Source organism: Trematomus bernacchii, unplaced genomic scaffold (genome assembly GCF_902827165.1).
Source record: "Trematomus bernacchii unplaced genomic scaffold, fTreBer1.1, whole genome shotgun sequence".
NCBI classification, from domain to species: Eukaryota; Metazoa; Chordata; class Actinopteri; order Perciformes; family Nototheniidae; genus Trematomus; species Trematomus bernacchii.
Genome location: NW_022988007.1, coordinates 937,678 through 963,294, shown reverse-complemented (window position 1 = coordinate 963,294; position 25,617 = coordinate 937,678). Strand labels below are relative to the sequence as shown.

The following is a 25,617-nucleotide window of genomic DNA, read 5'->3' as shown; positions in this document are numbered from 1 at the left end:
AACTCACCGTGAGCTGTGAGGCCTGAGCAGGCCTGCAGCTGAGCAGCACAGAGGGGCGCACCGCACACAGCAGCCCCCTCAGCTGCTGCTGCAGGGCCGCTGCACGGCAGGAGGAGGCATGGTCCTGACAGAGAGAGGTCAGAGAGTCAGACATGTCCCACAGGACTGGAGCAGATTGACTAGGACTGCACAATTCATGGAAATCTTATTGAAATTGTAATACGGACTAGTGCAATATCCAAATCACAGTAAGCTCAATATGAATTAAAGGCTTAATATTTTAAATATCAATCTGAATGAAGTATTGCGGAACTGCATTAACATGTTGTTGGTACGGACCATCAAAAATAACAATCACATCATCATTTTCATTTAACATTTCAATGATATTTGTTTTTGTATGGATCATTCCGTCTAGTATTGGGAGTCATATTGCAACTGCATTGTCATTGAAATGATTGCAATTAGTTCTTATTGTTGTTCAGCCATAATATTGACTGTCTTTCACCGAAAGATAACTTTCTCTAAACAGGTCAAAAACTACCAAAAATAGGGTACACTTTCAACAATTGTACATGTTCAGAGGACTTCCATTTACCTGGGTCAGGGTGGGGGTGACCTGTAGCACCCCCGTATCCAGGTGCGTCACCCCCCAGATCACCTTCACCTCGTCTTTAGCCTCCTGCATCTGAAGGTCCAGCTGAGGGACACAGAGGAGAAAACCAAAATGCCTTATGATGCCAGGGTTCTCAGAAAGCCTTCAGTGCTCATCAGCTTGACTTATTCTAACATCTATCACATATTTAGTAATAAAACTGCCATTTATAATGTCTATATTGGTTATCTAAATATGATGTGGAACATAATGACCTACTTCTTTAATAAATATGTTCCTGTGGGCTTTTGGCCTCTCATTTGAAAATACATCAGTCTAGTTGTATTGTTTAATGACTCAAATGTTCAAATATAAGCAAGCCTTAAATTGTCACCACAGCAACAGTTTTCATAACAGTAAATATCATGCATTCATTTGATGACTAACCTAAACGGCAACACTCAATCTGACTGAATCAAACCTATTCTCAGCACATGACTCTCTCAACCTCTTCTCCACTGGGATTCATGTGTGCGCTTTGATGTGACAAAGTGTAATTATTCTTTAGATTACATTTTGTGTGATTGTTTGAATTGAATCTTGCATACCATTAGTTACAGGAACATTTTCGAAATGGTGTTTCTCCTAAAAGCATGCGCTGCATTCTAAATCAGTTTATTAAAACCCTGAAGATGACATATCTCCAGTTTTCATCTCAAATAAAACACTAACGCTCTGGTCAACTCTGTAAACTCTACTTATCGTATGCAAACTCCAGACTGACAAACAAGAAACGCTCATTAGAAAAGGTCAGCAAGGTGTACATCATCTATCTGAGAGAGCAATGGAATGAAGAATAATGGAAATAGACAGAAACCTGCCTGGGCCTTCATGTCCCAGCATGCCTGGATTCCAGCGTGAGGCTGAACAACGGCCTCTGTGCTGCCAAACAAAGCTTCATCAGAGAGCAGGAGAATGCTTAGATGGATCCAGAAGAACAATATCACAGGCTGCTTTGATCCCACCCGGATCACTTCATACAAACAGTGTTATGTGGGAGGCTACCATCATTATAAAACTCAATCCACATGGAGTGAAAAGAGAAACAATGATGCTTATTGAAAAGCTGTAACCATCCAAATAGCTCCGATCATCTAACTCAGGGGTTCCCAACCCCCGGTCCGCGGACCGGTACCGGGCCGCAGAGGTGTTACTGCCGGGCCGCGAAATAGCTGTGAGTTTATCGTAATATTTGCAGAATTATAAATATATAAAAATATTTTATCATAATATCTTTTTCAAAAAGTGTTTAATTTTCGCACCTATGCCACCAGTCATATTATTTCATCCAGTAGCCAGTTAATCTTTCACCAGAAAACCGTTGAAAATGGCTTTTATGATGTTCCGAGGGATTCGGCGGCTCAGCCTATAAGGTCTCAGCCTCTTGTGCGCACGAGCATGTTACCGGTGCGCCAAGTAGGAAGAGGAGCGCACAGGAGACAACCGTTTGATTGCAGACTGTTATGTTTATGTGGGGAAATGGCAGTGCATACATTATTTGAGATATATTTCAAACTCGGACTTCATTTTAAGGACATGTCGGCCAGGGGTGTAGAGCTATTTGTTTAAGCACCGGATTGGCAAAACAGGAGAGTAAACCAGTCTGCCTTGATCTATGAATTAATGTCCGGGACTCTCACGATCTGCTGCCCGCGGCTGTTTTATAGAAGGGAAACCTCCTTCATGAAATGAAATGGCTGCAGCATCAGGAGGCAGCGGCACGTATACTCCGCCTCTGAGAAGTGCAGCACAAGCGGGTAAAGAGCTGTGCCTTTTTACGCACCGCCTTCGCTGTGTTTAACTTCATCAGAACAGCTTAAGAGTGACTGCAGGCTGCTACGTGTTAACCACACACACATCTACACACATCGAACTGCCCGATTACTCCCCCTTTTATTAGTTTTATGAAGGAGATGTCCAGTCAGTCACCAAGGCGCATGATGTGTGTGTGTGTGTGTGTGTGTGTGTATGTGCTCTGCTCAGCTCTGTGTGTTCGGTGTGCTTGTGTCTGTCCGACACCGGCATTTTAATCTAGATGTAGTGCTAAATGCTGTCGGAGTGCACCGGAACGAACGACACTATCATAATATCTTCTGAAAACAACACACACACACACACACACGTTTTGGTTTAAAACGGAATAACGTCGGTTTTTTGGTTTTCCGAAAAACCAAAAAACGACACCGGTTCTTTTTTTAAACGTTAATATGTTTTGGATGCATATTGTTCTAGTATTTGTTCAGGCTGTTACATACAATTAGCCTCTGTTGCTACCTGCTGGTGGTGAGTAAATATTAAAATCAGTTAAAATTGACAACCGGTCCGCGATTTTTTTTTAATGTATCTGCCGGTCCTTGGCACAATAAAGGTTGGGAACCCCTGATCTAACTAACCATGATAAATTCCTGTTGTGAAATCATACAGAATACATGTTAAAAAGATAACTTCAACCATAAAATCAACATTCATATATCAAGTACCTTTGAATGCGTGTATTATTCTCGCTAACTCCACAGTGGACGAACAATCAAAACAAAGTTTGAGTGAATTAAAGGAGATGAGGGCAATGTTAAATCTTACCCACTTTCATATACTTAAGCATTTTCCAATTTATATACAATTAGTTAACATTACCAGCTCCTTCAATACTTTATATTCACTTCCATTTTTAAAATACTGCAACTCGTTTTTTCTACCATCTTGTACCTATTTGTGTCTTTTTTCTATGTGTCTCACTCACTGCCTTCTATTTCATACGTAAGTCTACTCCTTCTCCTTTAATCTGCACTGTATCTAAGCACACCTTAAATCAAATGCTATGAGCCAGAAAGGCCTACATGTGTTCACGTTTCTTTATACCAATTTTCTTTTGTGCACAAATCTATTGAGGGGAACTGTTTTAATGAAAAAGCCTACTTTTCAATGAAATATAAATATAAATGCCTTGATGATGATAATAAACACATAATATTTAACCGGAATCAAATCCAATCCAACTTATATAAAGCACTTTAAAACCTCCAGTGAAGCTAAAATTGGGTTAATGTGCTCATGTTTGCATATGCCAGTTAACAGCCGTGCATTCTGCACCATCAGCAGACGAGCGAGGGAAGATGCATTAACCCCCATGTACATTGAATGTCTCCAATTTGCCCAAGACATGGACATTTTGCAGTTTCAACAGAAACGCGGCTTCCTCGTTAAGTGTCTCCTTTAAAGGAAAGAGTTGACTTGTTTTTTCTATAGTTTGCAGTTATTAAATCCTAATTTATTTAAAATCATCAAGACTTTCCTCTGTGTTTTGGCTCTTCTCTCACTGTGGAGGCATGTGACTGAAACCTTTTCCTCAGGAGTTCAAGAGTGGTGAGTCATTTATATATAAATGGTAATTGAATTGCTCCTGTGGGGATTGCCCACAGTATTGAGTATGTAAGTCACTTTGGATAAAAGCGTCTAACAAGTAGCATGTAATGTAATGTCATTTAAGGGTGTAGTATTCCTTTAAAGGTCCCATGTCATGGCCATTTCTACTGATCATAATTCCATTGTTGAGGTCTACTAGAATAGATTTATATTGTGCAATTTTCCAAAATCACATTGGTTTCTCATACAGCATCTCTGTATAGTATGTGTATTCACTCTCTGTCCTAAACGCCTTGTTGGAGCTCCCCCCCCCCCCCCTATGAGCCCACTGTGCTCTGATGTGTGATTATGTGTTACAATGGCGTTTGTTAGCAACCAGAAAAGGACACCAGCAATGACAAACAGATGAGAATGCTGCGTGGGGTCTGGGGGCCGTGTTGGCGGGACGTTGCGGGGCTCGCTGCTGCGAGGAGCGGACAGTGTGAGCTGGATTACTGGTGTCGTTTCCTGGCTGCTGCGTGGGGTCTGCGAGACAGCGAGACTCAGCCTGAGCACACACACGTGAGTGTGTGGCGAACTGTGAGTGGAGATCCACGGAGCCGAGGCTGAGAAAAGATAAGGTGTGTGCCGGCGAAACTCCGCGGAGTAGCGCGGCTGAGAACAGATAAGGCTGAGTGAGTGTGTGTGTGTGTGAGGAGCTCCACAGATTGGTCCATTTGGACCTGGGTATGGTCACGTCACCATACTCAGGAAGAAAAAATGGAAAAAGAGAAATCTCCAACGAGGCGTTCTGGGGCAGCATAGACAGGTCTTTTCTGTGTAAAGGCCCAGACACACCAGGCCGACATCGGCCGTCTTCCGTTGTCTGGCGACGAAGCGTGCCCTGTCGCCCAAAGTCAATTTGGTGTGTCCCGAACCCTCGGCCGTGACACGCCTTATTTGGCCTTTCACGGTCGACGTGTGTCAAACACAAGCTATCGGGCCAAGAAACCACTCTGATCAGCTGTTCAGCTAGCAAATGAGAAGCGAAACGGAAGTGAGGGACGTAAACAAACGATTTAAGAAGGCACAGGACAGCAGCTAAACCCCAGCAGGTGATACTTAAAGACATCAAACATAGCCCTTAAATGTCCTCTCTTACCTCCCACACATAGCAGGGACATCTCTGATATCGGCGGGAGCGTCCCCGGCTGTCCTCTGCTGAGAGCTCCGTGATTTGTTTGGTCAAGTCCGGTTTTTCATCTCATCGGTTTATTTGTCAGTATAAAGTTGCAGGATTAGTCTCAAGTACCTCAACATTGTCCTTAAGTACAGTGTCTAAGTACATGAGATACTGTCTACTGCTGTTCATTTACCTATTGTGAGTCGCCTCGGATAAAAGCATCACATGGAAATGTAAATTTAACAAGAAGTGGCCATTATTACATTACATACATTACTACATTGCTGACTCAATAAACTACACACCCGCCAGAACACTGCGATCATCAGATGCAGGTCTATTAACTGTGATTTTATAGTATGTCTGCACTTTATGTGCTCATTTCATCATTCATGTATTTTTATATTCTAAAACATGTTTTCGATGGACGAGAGTGAAAATGGAACGCACACGCTATTTGTTTGTTTATATCAGTCTGTTCTTCTTCTCTGTCTTCCGGTTGTTGCCTATTTTGAATGACAAATACACACTACCGCCGCCTGCTGGTAAGGAGAGTTATTGCCACTCACGCATGCGCAGTTCGTACGTGCTCGGCTGAAGTCTTTGCGGTGTGTTCCAGTGCGACACATGGCCAAGACGCAGGAGAACTCGCCGATGCAACTGTCGGTGTCGGCGAGTTCTCTGGTGACTGCCTGGTGTGTCAGGGCCTTTAGAGTTTTACTCGCTACAGGGTGTACGTTGAGGGTTTGTGACTTTGCAGACCGTTTACATGCAGAAAAAGCTACATAACACACAAGGGGACGGGTAATAACGGGAAAAGCATGACATGGGACCTTTAAAGTGGTGCTACTCCTTTGGGATGATGCATGTCACATGTGTGTCCTTCAGCACATGCAGCAGACCATGTGATGCAGCCGTGTGTTAAAGACAAAGTACACTGAGCGGCCCACCACAGTTCACCGGGTGCGTTGCTGTGTCCCTGCACTGTAAATACCAGAGGCCTCTGGTCCGCATATCCCAGCACCCCTAACATGACGGGCCAGGACTATTCTAGCATGGATCAGAGTGAAAAGCTAACAAATGTTCCAGTGGATGGTTGGAGACATTTGAAAGGCCTCTCTGACTAAGCTGAAACAATTATAGTGAAAAGAGGCTTCCTTTATGTTCCCGCCGCAACAACTGATCCCAACCAAAACAAAAGCACCCTGGCTCTAATCCTGACTTTAGCTCCTGAGTCTCTCACTCAAGTTGTATTTATGGCACAATGAGATCAGGGTGGGTGACGACAAGCAACTTATCTCTTTAAAAATAGCCTTAACACAATTGGGTTAGCTTGTATAGCTGCTTGAATACATACTTTGGTGCAGATTTAACACTGAAAGTAAGAACAGGAGGAAAGCTTACCACAGCTTAATGCACACAAGCTGTTACATATCCCATCACACAACCTTTCACTCACTTCACTTAAATACCGCATCCGAGTCGGACGCATAAAGAGGGTTTGGAAAGACCATGATTCACCTTTTGGGATGATAAATAAAATGAATTGCTGCAATGTTCAGATGAAGACAAGGTCATCTTTAGTCATTTGTGTCATAACTTCAGTGTATCAATGGTTCTCTACAGGCCCTTGATGAATGTCAATGTAGACAAAGAGGGCTAACTTTGGAGGTGGGTCTGACAGTGATTTTTATTTTAGGTCTTCTTGACATTTGCCAAGCACAGAAAGACACCCCACCATTTAATCCAAGACTCCTGCCAGGCCCGCAGTGAGCCAGCACAGGGCAGCACTTGATGTTCAATAAAACCTCCCAATAAACTAAACCATATTGACATCCAAAGAGTGTCTGCTTTCAAATGCCTCAGAGCTAAGTGGATATTTACGAGTAGATACAACTAAGTATTGTTTACTTTCATGAAACTTAAACACATGCCTCAGAAGGAACTAAAGAGTATTTACCTGCAGCTCCAGTGGAGCGATACACACTGTGTATTTACAGGGCTCTGCTGAAGGCATGGCTGTGGAGGCTGCACTGACAGAGAACTGAAGCTTCTCCCCGATCACACTGCAGCAAGCGGCCTGTTGGGAAGACAAAGTGAGGCATGAGTGTTAAATAAATACAGAGAGAATGCTGGAGCTAAAGCAGGGACAGCGTTGTAGACTCGCATGTAGTTATTCCATGTAACAAGAAAACATATCCAACGGCGAGGTAAACCAGAATTTGTAATAAGCTATTGTAAAAGTGCTGTTTTCCTATCCACATGTAAAAGGAACTAGAAGGATTTATTGATAATAAGGGCTGTAGAGAAACGTTTGGAGCTTTTTCCATTAACATTGAAGTTCAAATTCTCAATAAACACTTGAATGCTGTGCTGTCTTTCTATTTACTTGAATGTGTGAATTCATTCAAGTTTGGGATGGATATATGAAATATATACATACAAAAAACTAGAGACTCTTTCCAATGAAAGTAGCTAGCCGCAATAGCTCCAAGATTGCTATATCTAGTTTGTAGGTCGCCAAGTTGGCATTATTGACAGTTCGTCTCTTAAAGCCTCTGAAGCTCTGCAACACAAAATGATCATTATGAATGTAAATACTGTACATGGTAATGCAGCAGGGCAGAGTGCGATGAGGCAGGCAGGCAGAACCAGATTTATTTCTAAATATTTGTCGATCAATATTAGGCTACACTAATATAAGGCTACTAGTATTATAATATTACTGCAATAATATTCCAGTGGTGGCTGCTTAAGGTTGTTTCTGGCTCGTTTGATCCAAACATTTTCAATAACTTTTCAAAATGTCCAAAGCTCAAAATGTATTGTAATAGATTCTCAAAATGTACAATATGTTTTGGTCCAACACAATATTCTGATTCAATCCATATGTTAGGGTTTTTTTTAAACAACATTTTCACCACAGTAAATAGACTGCCTTCTCTCCAGCTCACCGCACACAAAGGGGGGGCATCTGTATTAACGGGTCAGTCTATAAGCACTCTAACAGCACCATAAATGACATTTAAACAACCACAAAAAAACAATTATTGTTTCCCATATAGATTTAAAGGAGAGGTGTCATGGCCATTTCCACTGATCATTATTCCATTGTTGAGGTATACTAAAATAGATTTATATTGTGCAATTTTCCAAACTCACATTGGTTTCTCATACAGCATCTCTCTAAACTACGTGTATTCACTGAATTTCACTCTCTGCCTTTAACGGCTCGTTGTAGCTCCGATAGAGTGGTGAAGTCCCTCCCCTTCCGGTGGACCTCCAAGGGACCTTATTTCGGAAAAGTCAATGGAGAGAGAAAGATTATCTTTCGATCCCGTTTGAATTGTGCCACGAATTACACATATGATGTTTGTCAATTTAAAAGATAATTTTGCAAGTCAAAAAAAAAAAAATGTGTCGTAAAACTGTGAAGTAACACATTTGTTTGTGTGAAACGCTCAATGAACTACATCTCTGGTCAACAACACACGTCACCAAGATGGCCGTCACTACTGTCTTGTCAACAAAACGATTGACTACCCTCACTATCACCACAATGAAACACGTCCTGAAGAATGTCATGCAAAGCTGCCTGCCTGCCTTCCTTTGATTCTCTCTGAACTGCCTGGTCGTTTTAATGTTTAATGTTAACCATTTGTGCAGATAGCATGAAGTAGAGAAGAGCTGATTGGTCCATTTGGACCAATCAGCGGGGGCTTAACGTAACGGCTCCACGGATTGGTCCATTTGGTTCCGGGTACCGCATCGCGTCATAGCTCTGGGCGTGGCTACTGGGTATCCAGACGTCACGATGCCCAGGAAGAACATGAGAAATCTCCAACGAGGCGTTTTGGGGAGGTATTTTCTGTGTTAGAGTTTTACTCCCTACAGGGTGTACTTTTAGGGTTTTTGACTCTGCAGACCGTTTACATGCATAAAAACCTTCATAACACACAAGGGGACGGGTAATAACCGGAAAAGCATGACACCTCTCCTTTAACGAGATGCTGTTATAACATGGAAACGGCTTCATTAAAAAAAATAAAAGCTTCAAAAATGTTTTAAGAAGGACACTGGGTACAGCCCTGTAATACAGGTGTTCCGTGTGTATATAGTCTTATGCAAGAAACACATAGCATCATATAGACTGCAACAAAACCAGTCTTACAAAACAGACTTCTGCTAAACTGGTGCAGAAGCAAAGCATCTGCCTTAGATGAAGTTCACACAGAACTGTGGAAAAGGGAGAACATCTGTACTTGCTTTCAACGGCATGATCAGAACATTCAATAAATCATTTTCACTGCAAAGGAATTTGTCTGTAATAGAGTTAATAATAAAACAGCTTTAAAGTGTCCTCTAAGTGCATTCATTCTGCTTTGAGTGTAAGATGGGTGTGTTTGTGAACAGTTGGGTATTACATCATTGTGAGGGGAAACCTAAGCATAAACAAAGGTGCTGCTGCATTCCTGTCTGCTGCTCCTCCTCAGTGCTGCGCCTGCACACACACACACACACACACACACACACACACACACACACACACACACACACACACACACACACACACACACACACACACACACACACACACACACACACACACACACACACACACACACACACACACACACCACACACACACACACACACACACACACACACACACACACACACCACACACACACACACACACACACACACACACACACACACACCACACACACACACACACACACACACACACCACACACACACACACACACACACACACACACACACACACACACACACACACACCACACACACACACACACACACACACACACACACACACACACACACACCAAAAAAGTCTTCCGTTCACATGCATTTGTTTCATTTAACGTGTCTGTTCAAACGAGGCCGCTGGAAACGCTGTAGTACATATGCCGGGACTGTAAGTGGCGCTGTAACTTCCGCCAAAATACACCAAAAGCAGCGAAGAAGAGCAACCCCAGCAGCCCCCGCCGCAATGTTGCCATGGCTACCCTTCTGTTCATGCCCCGCCGTGTATTTAGCAACATGTAGTTCATGTAATTCTCCATGTCCACTTGTTGCTGATGGTTGTGGTAGAGGAGCTGTATATTTTTGCACTAATATCTGTAGCATGGTCAGTAGCAGTAGCACTAGCAGTAGCTACTGACAGGAGGAAGTGTGTGTGGTGATTGCTGGTATTCAGCGGGATATAGTAATTTCCTCAGCATATGGATAAATGCTACGGGGAAGTTAACTGAAAGAAACCGAATCTGTGGATATTGCATCGACCGACGTCTCCGTGGAGAGGACCCGCTCAGAAAAGAGAGATATTCTCTACAAACACCGGGTGAGATCCTCCTTTGTCAATATAATGGATCAATGCATGAAATCTGACTCTGTTTATTTTGTTTAAGGAGTATATTGGGCGTTAACTATTCTGGTTTGCCTTTTATAATATTATTTCATTCAAGAACCCCTTGTGCGTTTAATTAACACAGCTATTTTTGATAGTTGCTACAGCAGTGAGCAGGAGAGGTGCTATTTATTTATTTTTTTCAGGAAATATTCGTATAGAGGTGATTACACGGACTCGGTTGACCCCCCAGAGCGTTTCGTTTGCAAATCTATCCACCTTGGGACCCGTTATCGTTTGTGGGGTCAGTTTCTATCGGCCTCGTGTAAATAATAGGGCTATACGCACGCGAAACTATGCAGATACAAGCAGTTTTCTCCTCGTGTAAACGGCGCCTAAGCCTCTGCTCATTAAACTCCCTGCATTCCCCAACAGAGCACCTGGTATTTCGCTCCATAACATGATGGTCACAAAGAAAGAAATGGCTGAGTTTGCATTGGGATTCCTGCAAAGCCAATCAGGCCAGCAACACAGCAAGTCCCTATCTGAACCGTCAAAAAATAAAAGCCCTCCACTGGCAGCTTGTTTTGCACACAGTCTGTAGCAGGTTGGAACATCATCTGAATGACTGAAGCATCATACAAGTTCTTCAAATCTTTTTTAAGCAGGGGTATTCATTTATAGTCTCGCTGGATTTTTTAGTGAGCATGTGGACACAGGAAAAAAGGCTATGCCGATTAATTAGCAAGTTAATGAGGGAAGTGTTTGAGTTGGTGCTTGTCTATGTTAGTTTAAATGCAGCACTGGTGGTGCTTTTCCACTCAATTTGATAAGGGGATATTGACTTGAAGAATTATTTTTGTATTTAAGTATACAAACAAGGAAATAAAAAATACGTAAGTGTCTGCTTCTTTAACCCAGATGAATGCTGAAGTTGCCATAAAAACAGAATCCAATGTGTTCGGTGGTTTGGAGGGGACGCAACACTCAACAATATAATAATTAATGCAGTTATCTCCCAGAAAAAGCCCTTATGTATTACTAAAACACTTAAGGGTCAGTTTACCTTTTTTCCTGCAGACTTTTGAAAGCTGGATACTTGGCTGACCATTAGTTCTGACGCCTCAAGGTCATCATCTTCGAATGTTAACCGAACAGGACCCTGATGAGGAAGAGGACAGAAACATTCAAACAACAGCACAGGGGAAGTTGTTGCAATCAAATGAGCAATGATCTGGGCTGTGATGCATCACATTGGCAATGCATATGTTCCCACATGATAATACCTAGGAACAGGAAAAAAGCAGGATGGTGCAAATGTTACAATGCTGTCATTAAAAAGAAGCCAGGATAATGGGAGATTGATGACGTCCACTTTGAAACAGATGTCAAATATCGTCCACAGTCTAGTCGATGTGTATATGTAAACCTTTGAATCTTGAATCAAAGGATGGGGGAGATTATATTGCTGGGTCCTCAACTATCCATGTGAGAGGATACATGAGATCACAGTCACATCCTATGCTAACGCAGCTAACTTTCACCTGCCTGCCACAGAGAGAGTGGTGGCTGGCTGATCATGAGACTTACCCCACTCTTCTTCGATTGGTCATTCAATGCCCTGCACCACGCTCCTCTCCACTGACTCTTCCAGCTCGTCTGTGACAGCGCCCATCCCAGCAGAGCCCCGGCTTCCTCCTTCGCCGCATTGTCCCCTGCTGCTGTCTGCCTTTTCCCTACACCCTGACGCTGGAAATACTGTACGAAATACAGTATCAAAGTAACGAGGGATGCGAAGAAAAGTGTGACCATGCATAACCACTGCGGATCCTCCAAACCGAAAAATGAACCGGAACTTTCGGAGTCGGACATTCTTTGCAAATGAAAGCGATGATCGCAGCTTAACACACCTCCTCTGAGAAATATCCTGGCAACCTCATAGTATGGTTTCGGTCGGGGAATCAGTGAAAGAGATCTCCCACAGCTGATATCACTACGGATCTCAGCCCCCACAGCGAACTATGCATATTGTGATTCATGTTGCAGTGCCCCATAATAGCTTTAAAAAGCCGTATATATGTCCCAAGTCTGTGCACGGTGTTTAAAATACTTATATCATTGTCCTATACCTAGAACACAGTTTCGGTTCAAAATAAACGTAGAGAACAGCACACTCTTCTTCTCCCATTCAATGTGGTTGTTAGCTTAGTTAGCTAATCTTCGCTACGCTTCGTTTAACTAGCTATTCTTCATTAGCTATGGAGTCACCAAAGTTTTTAAACAGGAACTATTTCCGAAGTCTCAAGTTAAACTCCGCCGCACGATATCCAGATATAGAACCAGAGTCCCGGGTAAACATCCTGAAAGCGGAGCAGTGCAGTTGTTGCCGCTGGACTCGCTTTGCGGCTCGGTGTGACTGTACAAAGTTGCCGTTTCTAAACGGATATGTGGCACAAACTGTAAGTCCCAGAATGCAATGCGACAGTTTGCGAGAGAGTTTGTTGTTGTCCGGTCGTTGTGCGAAAATAAGCCTATTTTCCAACTGCAGACACCTCGTGGTAACGTTTATTCCAACTAAAAACGCCTATTTGAGCTGTATAACCCAACAATAAATCTCACTTAAAAGAGGCCGTTAAGAATCAAAAAACGATTCAGTTACTACTTCAGTATTCTGAACCTCGTGACTTGCCGTAGATTGTCCCACTGTCATCATTACCACATCTTGCTGTCCCATTTGTTAGCAAACAACTAGCTAGCTAGTTAGCTAGCTTTTATTACAATGTCCCAGTCGACCGTTCGCACACGTGGCATTTGTAGTCAGCTGAGCCGTTATGAAAACTAATATTTTGTGTTTTAATGCAGTGTAATTCAGCGTGAGGGATAGGCGCCGCCCATCTGTAGAGGTAAACAAAGTGTATCTTCGTCATTCACCGAGCATAATCAAGCTCGGACACAGCAGCCATCATCTGTCGTCGTCAGTAAATGGAAATACTTATTAATTAGCTATGAATTGCCGCTCAGAGGTTCTTGAAGTAACAGTGGAGGCGAGGCAGGTGGAAGAAGCTATGCTGGCTTTGCTGCACACCATTTTACTGCATCGCAGCTCCGGGAAGTTTCACTACAAAAAGGAGGGCACCTACTCCATAGGTACCGTGGGCACACTTGACATCGACTGCGACTTCATCGACTTCACCTTCGTCAGAGTGTCCTCCGAAGAGCTGGACAGAGTGATCAGTAAAGCTGTGTCTGAGTTTAAGGTAATTGGTGGTTCAAATGTCTGATTGTTGACTGTAATGCTTGGGCAGGCCTGTTATTTTGACGATTGTATCACATGCTTTTGTTACAGGACGCTTTGAGCAACACTGGCAGCGATGGCATGGGGCAAATCTCCCTGGAGTTTTACCAGAAGAAGAAGTCTCGCTGGCCTTTTTCTGACGAATGTATTCCCTGGGAAGTGTGGAGCATCAAGGTCAACGTTGTCAACCTGGCCAATGAACAGGAGAGGCAGATCTGCAGGGAGAAAGTGGGAGAGAAGCTTGGCGAGAAGGTGATCAATGTTGTCGAGGTCATAAACCGACATGAATACCTGCCAAAGATGCCCACCCAGTCTGAAGTGGACAATGTTTTCGACACCAGTCTCAAAGATGTCCAGCCGTATCTTTATAAAATCACCTACCAGATCACAGACTGTCTGGGCACCTCCGTCAGCACTACAGTGAGAAGGCTTCTCAAAGACACCCTGTCACTGTGAGGAGGCTCCAAGACACAGAGAAGAAACATCTGGATGATTCTATCCAGAACTGTATATACAGTTATGCCTGCAACTCTTTTTATGACCAAAAACACGATTTAAAAGCTCTACTGCTGCTACAATAAAGTAGTGTCAGTGTAACCTGCTAATCTTATACCTTCTGATGTCTCTGCTGTGGTTTCAGTATAGCTTATACCTTTTTAGGCATTTTGATTATGTATTGTCGATTTGAAAAACATATTTGGATTTTTGAAAGCTTTCCAAAGTACCTGACAACATCTATAAAAGCAACTTTAACACAGTAGCAAATGAGTCTAACTATCAATTGAATTCTTATTTTCTTCGAGTTGTGTTGTTGATGCCAATCTGTAAATTATTGTTAATCTTTCAAAATAAATGTTGTTCATTGTAGCTGATGGTTATTATGGTCAACAATCATAACTCATTCAAACTAAATAAGGATGTAACCCTATCCCAACCTGTGAGATGAAAACAACTGCTGGCAAAGAGAAAGTCACAAAATTAAATTATAAGATCAAATCTGACTTTTTTGCTTTCTGCAGAATGTATGGCAGACTTGTTCAGCAGATTTCCTCATCCATGTGAACACTTCCTGTTTGCACACAGTTTCATTGAGAGTGTGACCTGACACATGGATAGGACAGGATTTCCAGTTTGCCATTTTTCCAAATAAAAGCAATCACCTTCTAGGTTCACTCCCACAAATGGTCACTGTGGCCCTCAGCTTTAAAAACATCCCAGAGCTCAGGCTCTCCTGCCAACAGGATACCGTGTGTGTCCGTTTTTAAAATGACAGTGGATACAGCAAGGGGTTTTCCCCTCAAAGTCACATTGAAGAAACTGAGAACTGACTTAAATATGAATAGATATTTATATGTTAAATATATAAAATGATGCAATAATCATACATATTATATTTAATAAAAGCAAAACGAATTGCCTAATTATAGAAGGTATTTTTTATATAAATGTAGGAATATATTACAAATAATGTATTTGTGTGTATCACTATATCCAAGGCCCTTTACATTTATGATCATATCAATACTGCACATGGGGCCCTGTATCTGCTTTGAAGTACTAAGACCATGCAGTCAATCCAGAAAGTGAATGGTGTATCAGGGTAAAAGGTACATCAAGCTCCAATGTGTCCATTTCAAATAGGACAAAGTTAAAGGTGGGGTATGTAATTTTGGAGAAACCAGCTCGAGTGCGCTAGAATTTGAAAATACACAACCGGAAAAAATCTGCCACTTCCTTACAGAGCCCCTCCTCCAACACACACGAACGCGCACATGACCAATGAGGGCACGAGATAAGTTTGTGCACAGATGGAAGGCTGACAGGCAGGTAGGCCATCCAGTTATTTTAGCCGGGCCGGCTATGGTCGTGCTTTTTACAGTACTACGGCTTCCACAGATTACATTTTTTATGTATTTATTGTCAAAGCATTTAATATATTCATTGCTATCGGGATGTTAAGAGCATTCCATGGAATATGACAAAAAGTGTTTCTGAAATAAATTACATACCCCACCTTTAAGTGGCATGAAAGAAGCTCATTGATGGATAGAAAAAGTCCTGTGAATGTGTGATAGGGCTTTAAATAAGTTGTGAGTGAGTCGCAGTGTAGTTGACTGAATTATTTAAATACCACAAATGGTTGTATATATACTCCATTGTTACTCTTTATTACAGATTTAAAGCACAAAAACTGTAGAAAAACCTAAACACAAAACAGATGCAAGTTTTCAAAAGCAACAATAATGCAACCAATGTTGATACAAATATTCATTATTGCAGTGAGAGCACAGGAATACTAAAAAGATTACACTTCTGTTTACTAACAAAATTGGTACAAAATCGAGAATATAAACACTTCCATGTACACAATTCTAATCATTTCTGTGAAACTTTCAGAAAGTTTTATCACAAGAAAACAAGAGCACTATTATCAATACAGAACTTCTTCAAAAGAACGTAACATCACAATGCAGCTGGTGTTGCTCATTCAGAGGGAAACTCATTCCCAGTGTGTCGAGCACTCTTTGAATGCCACATCTCCCAAAATGTAGCAATCATAATAATTTATGACAAAGGTCTAATCCATCAAGCCAAAGCAGAACTATATACTTGTACAATAATACAATCAACACTACCTTTAATAATAATCTATATGAAGCAGGAACACTTTTTCACCATTCATAGAATAAAACATTTGCTTTCTCATGCTTCCCTCATTTTGAAAAGTCATCATTTGAAACTCTATTGTGCTTTCATGTCAAATAATATGGAACACATATTGTTCAAGTTGCATAAGGCCATCAAAGCATTGTAAAGCTTCTTAATGATCACCCTGTTGGTGCAGGGTGGTGGTGAACTTCTTGATTCACTAATTGTGACAATGTCTAATAAATAACTCATTTAAATAGTTTACCTAATTATTTGAGTTCAACATTATTTGCATTACTATAGTGCAGTGTGCCGTTATTTGAAAAGTGTGCCTGCTATAAATATTTCAGATTGAGTTCAAATTTAAAGTGCTTTACAGTCATTCACCTAAAAAACACTTTCTAAAATCTTTGTGGCGGATGATTGCACTCTCTCATTTATTTGTATACACAAATATAATTCATCAGGCTAGGAAGAGAAATGAGTACTGCATGAAACTTTATCTGCGTACTGACATCAGCTATCAGAGGTGTGTTTGATATATAGTTTGTAATAGACCTTTTTGTTATACCAAAGTTCCTATTCAATCTGCCTAGAACACAACATGACGCAAAGGCATTGTGAAACTGAAATATGAGAGAACTAATGCAAAGGAATGCTAAGTATGAAAAAGAGAGTTATTGGGTCTATTTATCATGTGTATACGTTTGCAAACTTGAACCTCTGTCAGTGAAACGACCCAAGCAAACATTTTGGACTACATCCCCCTTTTACAGAATCAAACTGTTTGACAAAGTGCATATTAAAAACATTATTGAGGCCACCAATATTATCTTAAGGGGTATCACTCACACCAAGAGATATATCTGATACAAAGCAATAAGCATTACTATTTAAATCACTGCAGCCTCCAAAACTTTAAAGCACTTTTTCCACACTCGGAGAAAACAATGTATTTAGTTGTCACTGTACCTTTGAGTCAAAAGTGGTACAAGGATTGTGGGGGTGCAACGCTGTACCTTGTTTTCTCAAAACACCTAGATAGATAAATACAAATAGACAACTAAAACAGGTTTCAAATAGATAAATGCTTATTTTGAAAAGGAAAATAAACAAGTTAATAATCTCATCTCCAAGAAGAATCTAGCACTTGATTGCACATTCACGTTTACACCTCTAATGAACATGGCCACTGTTATATATATGATATAGGAGGCAAGCAAATACGCTATACATTCAAAGTCTTCCTTTTGTAGGCTGAGGTGTGTTAATATTCCAAGTATTGTGTCTCTAGAGAAATGCACTACTGTAACCTGTGTGAGGCTTACACGTGGCTATGACTCTGCTCGTGGCTCCAGAGACTGAAGGCTGTCTTGAAGGTCCTGTGACAGAGTTTACACATGTACTGCCTTTTAAACGTCAGGGCGGAGAGGGATGGAGCATGGTAAAAGAGTGTGTCTGATTCCTGAGGGCCACTGGGATTCTCCATGCTGTTGGACCTGGACAGAGCGGGGCTGTGGCTGCTGGCTTGCCGCTCGAGTTCAGGCCTCTTCGTCTTGTTTACTGACAAGCTACAGGGCTCCGGGCTGCTGGACTCCTCGGCCATTACTGCAGCCACTGGCGCCGTCTGGCTGGATGTGAGCACGGAGGCCAGTGGGGAGGGGTGTTCAGAGTTCTGAGGGGTGGTGGGAGGTGATGGAGACAGAGGTGAGGGGTCTCTGTCCATCTCTTTGGCCTCGGGTTCGTTAGAAGTCGACATGTGGGACTGGAAGTGGCTCCAAAGGCGGAAGTTGGTCCTGAAGGCTTTGTTGCAGATGTGACAGATGAACGGTTTGATGTGGCATAGCAGCTCCTGGTGGCGTTCCAGGTCTTTGCGAGAGCTAAACAGACTTCCGCATTTCTCGCATGGCCACACACCGGGTTCCTCCAGCCCACCTTTGGCAGATTCTGAGTTTTCCATTTCACTCACAGCCTCCTCTAAGGGCTCTTCTTTCACCACCAGCTTGCCATGATGGCCCATGCTCAGGTCCTCAGGCACATAGGAGGAGGAATCTGAATCGTACATGGGTGGACCTGAGGAGTCGCTGTACGTGATGATCTCTCTGGAGCTCCCGGGTGCTAGAGGCTCGTCACTGTAGTGCTCCTCTCTGAGCATTTCAGACGCCCCTTCATTGTTCCCTTGCTGCTTCAGCTGAAGCTGCTCTTGGACTGTCATCATGTTGTGGTTGTGAACCTCCACCTGGTGGCGCCATATGCTGAAGGAGGACTTGAAAGTCCGCATGCATTCCAGGCACGTCAGTTTCTTGTACTTACAATGTGCCTCGTGGTCCTTCTTGACCGTTGGACTTGAGAATCGGAGGCCGCAGTAGGGGCATACAGTCGCATGTCGGCAGCCCCTCTCATGGTCGCCCTGCTCAAAGAGAGAAGACAGCTTCATATTACAGAGTCTACAGGAGTAACCACCAGCATCTGTGTCCTGCTGCTCGATGTTCTCCTCCTGTTCCTGGTAGAGGAGGCTCTCGTTTGCCGTTTCCTGGTCAGCTTTTTCAGCAGGATGTGTCCTTAAATGCTGTCTGTACTGAGACTGGAACATGAATACTTTCCCGCAGTAAGGACATATGAAGTTGGGTCTTGATCTCTTTTTGGTGAGTGCAGAAGATTGCAAACCCTGCTTATTCCTCTTTAATTTCCAAAGCAAGGCTTTCTTTATTTCCCTTTCTCGCACAATATCTATTAACTTCTTTTGAAATTTCTCATCTAGCACAGAGGAGCTGGAGGAGGAGGCCGGGTTTTGAACTATGCCATGCTGAGTTTGGCAGTGAGTCCACACTTTGAAGTTTGTATGGAAGCGTTTGTGGCAGATTTCGCAAGCATACGGCTTTTCGGGGTTGTGATACATATTAACATGACGATGTAGTCCAGCACTCGACCTGAAAACCTTTAAACAATTCCAGCATTTAAAAATCTTGTTCTCAGGCGGCTCTCCAAGGTTTTCATTAGAGTCACCGCTGGCACTCTGAGGTACTGTTTCTGACATGTTCTCATCCAGTGAAAGGGTATGTTCTTTAAATATTTTGCCCTTCTTAAATGGGTACCTTCTGTTATCTGGCCTGTCCTTTCTTTTCCCAAAAGGATTGAAGTCTGGCCGGGAGCCTTGATCGTCATTTGTTTGCAAGTCTTTGAGATTACCTTGCAAAGCATCTCCAACTGTGATTCGGACAATGTCCATGAGGTCAGGGAGGGGGCTGCTGGGCTCAGCTTTCACACTGACCTCTCGTTCTACCTGAGATTTTTCTTCATACCTGCTGGGGAACTTTGACCTGAGAACCAGGGGAGATGTTCGTTTTGAATTACCATTGTAAGCAGATGTCTCTAGCCCAGATGCTTTTGACGCCATTTTAACAACTGATTGTTCACGCTTCTGCAGCTCCTTGAGCTCCAGTGTTGGTGAGAAGACTGGAACAGGGCTGTCCATGGATAATGATCTACGAAGTAGGCTTTTTATCAGCGGCCCACTCCTGTCTATGGTCTGGCTTGGCTCAGAAGCCTGACCCTGAAAGGGCACTTTGGTGTGATAGTGGGGCTCCAGCTCCTCATTCTCCTCTTTAGTGTCCGGGTCAGTGACCGACTGCAGCCTGATGTGCTCAGCATCACTGAAGGACACTGATGATGTCAGCTGGGGACGAACAGATGTGACGTGTGATGGATTCCCTTTTAAAATGGAGGTGTATGGGTACGTTGACTTCCTTTCAGCAGCTTCACTCTGTTCACATGATTTCCCGCTGATGGATTCAGATTTTCTGACTGATTCATACAGGTTGTGTACTGATGGAGGATGGGCTGAGTCTCGAGTAGAATTTGCAGAAGATGATCTCTCGGCTGTATTTCTCTCATTATTTGAGCGAGAGGGATCGATTGTGTCATTCCGGACCCGACGCACAATGACACTCCTTGTCTGGACATCATTCTCATCCCCTTCTGTGAAGGAAAGCCTTTTTCTAGACACACAGTAGGATGCATGTGGCCTTGTTGACACAATGTTGGTGAGGAAAGGGATTCCAAGACTGTAGCCTAGCTCTTGAATGGCTGCCAAGCTGCCTTTGTCCACAAAAAGTGAGGAGGAGTAAATGTAATTCAGAACTATCTCGAAGGCGTCAGGCTCACAGAAGTCCAGGTTTACAACTTTCAGCGACACTGCGTCCATCCGTGTGAACAGGGACTGGAAATACTCACTGGTGGCAGCCAGAACACTCTTATGGGCCTGGTACCTCTGGTCTGCCACAACCAGGACTATGTCACACATCTGGCCCCGCAGACGCTGCTCATTCAGGACCCCTAACACTGAGAGGGCATGGGAGGGATTGCTGTAATGCACGAGGCTCTCCATGGCTGAAAGACAAGACAAGAGGATTAGCTTTAAACACAGGAATGTCCACACAAAAGGGCATCATTTAGCATGAGACAGGCACATGATGTACGCCTGTGTCTATTGGTCTTGTATTTTGTCCTGGCAAAACACCATTGCTGTCTATCTTTATTTACATCATATTCTCCAAGTGTATGATTTAGCCTTTTATTTTAGATTATTATTATTATTACATTTTTGCAATGTGTAATTTGACACTTTGCGATAACTTTGTTTGGTCTGTTTGTAGTCTAACAAGCGATTGTATATTGTTTTTCTGTAAGTTGAAGGCTTTGGAAATGTTTGTTTTGACTTGTTGATGGTCACCTGGGCTATACTGTACACAGCTAGTTTATAGGCATATCATGATACTGTAGCAGTATGAAAATGCTGCTCTGCTTATTTTGAAGTCGTTTACTTCTCAGATAAACATTGTGCATCATTTTTGAAGGATTAGAACACTGAGGGTCTGCCATAACTTTAAAATCCTTCAGAGGGAGTCTCCTCTCCTCTCTGTGAGGAAGCAACCACTGACTGTTGGAACTTCAAGTTTCCTCAATGAGTAAACTTGTAAAACTTGTGTCTTTGTAAAAACTATTTTTAGGATTGTGTGCACATTCAAAGAAAGTGTTTAAAAGGGCTAAAAAACTGTTCATAAAAACATCAGCATCGTCACAAAATTGTGACTCTAAACATCTGCATCGGCTGAGAAATGAGACATTGTTACAGTACATGTTTCTGATAATGCTATACTAATTTGTACTTAATCGAGAATATTGACATTCATGCAGTTGCAGAGGTGGGAGAAGTACTCAGATCTTGTACTCAAGTAAAAGTAGAAGTACCAGAGTGTAGGAACAACACTCTGTAACAAGTAAAAGTAATGCGTTCAAAAGTATTAGCATCACAATTGTACTAAAAGTACCAAATGTAAAAGTACTCACTCCGCAGATTTGGTCCATTTCAGAATAATATATATGATATGTTTTGATTATAATTATTGATGCATTAAAGTGTTCTCAAAGCTGGTAAAGCTAGTTTGAATGACTTTGCAGGGCTCAACATTATAAATGTTAAATGAAATGAAACACTTCGGGCCGGCTGACCACTTGTCGGGCCACTACAAATATTGCTTAAAGAAAACAAAACAGTAAGACATAAATTCACATTGTCCTGTGGTATTGGTATTTTGAAAAGCAGTTTTGTAAAATTGTTTCTTTAATTAGAGCTACAACATAGCGATTGGTGAGGCGGATGTCGTAATTGGATGAAAGGCAGAGAGCTGTTTGCTGCTGACTTTTCGCGGGACCTAACCATTCGCCAAAATGTTTCTAAAATGTTGCAGGTCCGCTGCAACTCTTACTACTTTTAAATCCAGACTCAAGACTTTTCTTTTTGCCGCTGCTTTTAATTGAACTATTCATATCTTAAACTGCACTGTAACTTTTATTCATGTATTTTTTCCTTTAATGTTTATTTTATTATCTTTGCTTTTTAATGACTGTTTTTAAATGCCATTTTCTTAATGTCTTTCATTTTTGTAAAGCACTTTGAATTGCCTTGTGTTGAAAGGTGCTATATAAATAAACTTGCCTTGCCTAAAACCACCGGTAACAGGCCAAACGTCGGGGAAGAAATATATCTTCAAATAGAAGAAAGTCACCGGAGGAGTTAAAGGAGAGTGACAGGGAGTAATGTGACGAGTAGTAATGTACTTTGTGAATAAATTACTATTGCAACAAATGTGTAAATGTTCTTCATTATTAGAGTCGATTTCTTTTGACGAATGCTCCTGGGCCAGTGGTTACAATGGTTGGGCCAGTGATATTGAAAATGTGGAATTTTACCCTTATAGGCGCTTTCACACCTGGTACTTTTACCACTTTTACCACTTCTACCCCTGCTTCTACCCCTGCTTCTACCCCTGCTTTGTATACTGCAGGGTAGCTTGTGAATTTACTCCAGGTAGAACTAAAGTCGGATTTAAGACTTGATTATATTTCACATCATTCATCCAGATCTGTAAAGTAACTAAAGGTATTAAATACATGTAGTGGAGTTAAAGGACATAATTTACCTCTGAATTGTAGTGGAGTAGAAGTACAATGTAGCAAAACTTGAAATACTTAAGTAACGGACGGGACAAGTATCTCACAATTGTACTTAAGTACAGTAATCTACGTAGTTACATACCACCACTGCAGGTACAGTATGTTATGTGTGCTAGCATTCTAGAATCTCACACTATACATAAAAAAAAGCAATGTTAATTGTGTTTCCAATTGTTTAGTTTTTCCCTTAAAAAATATCTTTATTGTACCAGATCGATCAGCAGTATAGTAGAGTAGTAGTACCGTTAACATCTTAACGATACCCATCCCTATTTACCTCTGAATTGTAGTGGGATAGTTAAGTACAAAGTAGCAAAACATTAAAATACTCAATTAAAGTACAAGTCCCTCAAAAATTGTAGTTAAGTACAGTAGTTGAGTAATTGTGCTACTGGTTACTTTAAACCACTGTGTATTCGTACTTCCACTCAAGTAAACCATGGAGAAATGTCTTTCCCACTGGAAGAGGGCTGTTGTTAGAGAGCAGTTTGAAATAGGTAGGTGACCAACACTTATAATCTGGCAAATTAAAGTGATTCATTATCCAGTAATAAGACATCAATTGCAATGATTGTGCAACACCAAATACCTCAAGGCATTGTGTGCAACGCCTCTAGCAGGAGCATCTGGTGCTAATTATCTAAAGATACGACACTTCTTAAGAAGTTTATTTTGAAAGTGCTGACCGGAAGGCGCGCTACTTATGTTGACACTTACTAAAAATAGGCTGTGGGCAGAAGCTTCATTCATTCATCAAAACTAGCACACGTTCGACTGTCTATTCAGCACAATTTAAACGTTAAAAGAACAGCTAATTTCACTTCTGTCAGTATTCTATGAGGAAGTCTTGGAGTGAGGCTTTCATAATTATATCATACATGAGACGTGGCTCTATTTCTCATGACACATAACTTCTTCAACCGAAATCCCACTTTCAGTTCAGAAAACAGTCACGAGTTTCTCATTGTGTGTGGGTGAATGACCATAAAACGGTTCCGCCGCTCTATCTCCTATCTCATCAGGTGGGGGGGGAAGTTGAACACGTTTCAATGGACTCCTCCGCGGTAATCCCGGAATGAAAATACAGTCGGTGCAGACAGAAAAGCTGTTGAGTTTAAGGGGAGTGTATTCAAGCCCCGGTGGAAGTGGTGTTTTTTATTGTTAACGCTTCAACCCTGCGTGACATGGCGTAGTTGTTGGCTGCAGAATATGTGTTCAGGTCTCAGCAGCACAAGCCCCCTTTCGAGTTACGTCAGGGAGGAAAAGGAAAATGCTTCTCCTTAACAGCACTCTACCAACTATGCTATAACATGCCTACTAATTCTGTTTAAAGGTAAGTTATGTAGTCTATCTACACTTACCCTGCCCGTCGTCAATTAGGTCTTTCCTCCGCACAGCCGGGACTTTATTCAGTGTTGTTGTGTAGATTTCTGCGCGCTGGTCGTGATTCCATCCATCTTGAATTTGACGTCATCCCACACCATGGATGAGGTCATCGCAATGAACGCTCGTCACGTGCACTGCGCTCTGATTGGGTGGTAAAATGACCAGGAGGCGGGACCAACTGAAGACTTGTCACTGAAGCTAATTTAAAGAGATAGGTGGTATTTTTCACATTAGCTGTCATCGTCTGTGTTCCTTTCTATGTTTTGTTTTATCATGAGCAAAGGTTTGCAAACTTAAGCTACACTGAAAATTGTAATTGACACTGTTTTACTAGAGCACTGCGTTGTAATTATTAATTATAAGCATTGTTGAAACTAAGTATAGGAAGTTTGAAGTCACATGTCTTACAGTAAACAGTGCAAGGGAGGAGCAAGTGGGGACTTGATCAAAAAAAGTAATGTACAGTTAAAGCACATATTTTTATGCATTTCAAATAACCAAAGTCCATCTTTAGATTTTTAGCAAATCTAAATATACATTTGAAGTCTTTTTTATTAGTCATACTACTACTACATAGCTACAGTTATGACGATGAAAATCTTAGGTCACAGTCTTTTTTTTGGGTTACCTATTTTTCTGTATCCAACAACGTGCAGATATAATATGTGCAACTGCACTTTCTCTAAACCCCAATGAAACCAATTAGGCCTGTGATTAAATGGAAGTCATCTTAGCGTAGCAGTAAGTGTGTGTCATTACTGGCATCCAGGAGGGACCTGTTGCTATGTTTATGTCCAACACGTTGGTTCCTGAAAAGCATTGACAGCTACACCCAACCAGGTGGGACATTGCTGAAGAAAAGCAGGAAATCGACATAAAACCATGTTCTAATGAGCTGAAGATTATTTTGTGGTGTAACTGTATTTAATTTGTGGACACATTTGTTGACTCAGCTTGTAGCCCTGAACCTCCCTACATGCTCCATCGCATCAACATGTACCCATTCATTATCACCTAATGACTGAAGGAGGTTTAATCAAGCACATTTTCACACCTCATTTCTATAAAAGGATCAGCATTAAATTAAGGACTTCATTTGCAAAATTATACATGAAAATATTAAAAATAATACTGAGGACTGTAGTATTTCATCAGATGCAAATGTATATTCATATAAAATGAAAGTCATGACAGAATCCTAATCCTGACATAGTCTT

The 25,617-nt window shown here is 41.9% G+C and overlaps 3 protein-coding genes across 3 annotated transcripts in view; 1 reads left to right on the top strand and 2 right to left on the bottom strand.

The window, feature by feature from the left end:
* Positions 1 to 12,968, bottom strand: part of LOC117472139 (C2 domain-containing protein 2) — a 28,518-nt gene extending 15,550 nt beyond the window's left edge. The window contains exons 1-5 of the mRNA XM_034117275.1: positions 12,145 to 12,968; positions 11,621 to 11,716; positions 7,141 to 7,260; positions 599 to 700; positions 8 to 124 (exon numbers count right to left, since the gene is read on the bottom strand). Of these exons, the coding sequence (XP_033973166.1) occupies positions 8 to 124; positions 599 to 700; positions 7,141 to 7,260; positions 11,621 to 11,716; positions 12,145 to 12,426 (717 nt within the window). The 5' untranslated portion in view covers positions 12,427 to 12,968. The remainder of the gene's footprint in view (positions 1 to 7; positions 125 to 598; positions 701 to 7,140; positions 7,261 to 11,620; positions 11,717 to 12,144) is intronic.
* A 294-nt stretch (positions 12,969 to 13,262) lies between these two features.
* atg101 (autophagy related 101) lies at positions 13,263 to 14,716 on the top strand. The gene is made up of 2 exons (XM_034117277.1): positions 13,263 to 13,811; positions 13,901 to 14,716. The coding sequence occupies exons 1-2, from the start codon at positions 13,560 to 13,562 to the stop codon at positions 14,303 to 14,305; spliced, it is 657 nt and encodes a 218-aa protein (XP_033973168.1). The 5' UTR covers positions 13,263 to 13,559; the 3' UTR covers positions 14,306 to 14,716.
* A 1,276-nt stretch (positions 14,717 to 15,992) lies between these two features.
* Positions 15,993 to 24,519, bottom strand: zbtb21 (zinc finger and BTB domain containing 21). Its single transcript, XM_034117328.1, has 2 exons — positions 24,376 to 24,519; positions 15,993 to 20,887 (listed from the first exon to the last, which is right to left on the bottom strand). The coding sequence occupies exon 2, from the start codon at positions 20,883 to 20,885 to the stop codon at positions 17,823 to 17,825; it is 3,063 nt and encodes a 1,020-aa protein (XP_033973219.1). The 5' UTR covers positions 20,886 to 20,887; positions 24,376 to 24,519; the 3' UTR covers positions 15,993 to 17,822.
* Positions 24,520 to 25,617: the final 1,098 nt, after the last annotated feature.

Coding starts and splice junctions, on each gene's coding strand:
- atg101 (XM_034117277.1), top strand. CDS start 13,560: ATGAATTGCCGCTCAGAGGTTCTTGAAGTAACAGTGGAGGCGAGGCAG. Junction 13,812..13,900: donor AAGCTGTGTCTGAGTTTAAG/GTAATTGGTGGT, acceptor CTTTTGTTACAG/GACGCTTTGAGCAACACTGG.
- zbtb21 (XM_034117328.1), bottom strand. CDS start 20,885: ATGGAGAGCCTCGTGCATTACAGCAATCCCTCCCATGCCCTCTCAGTG.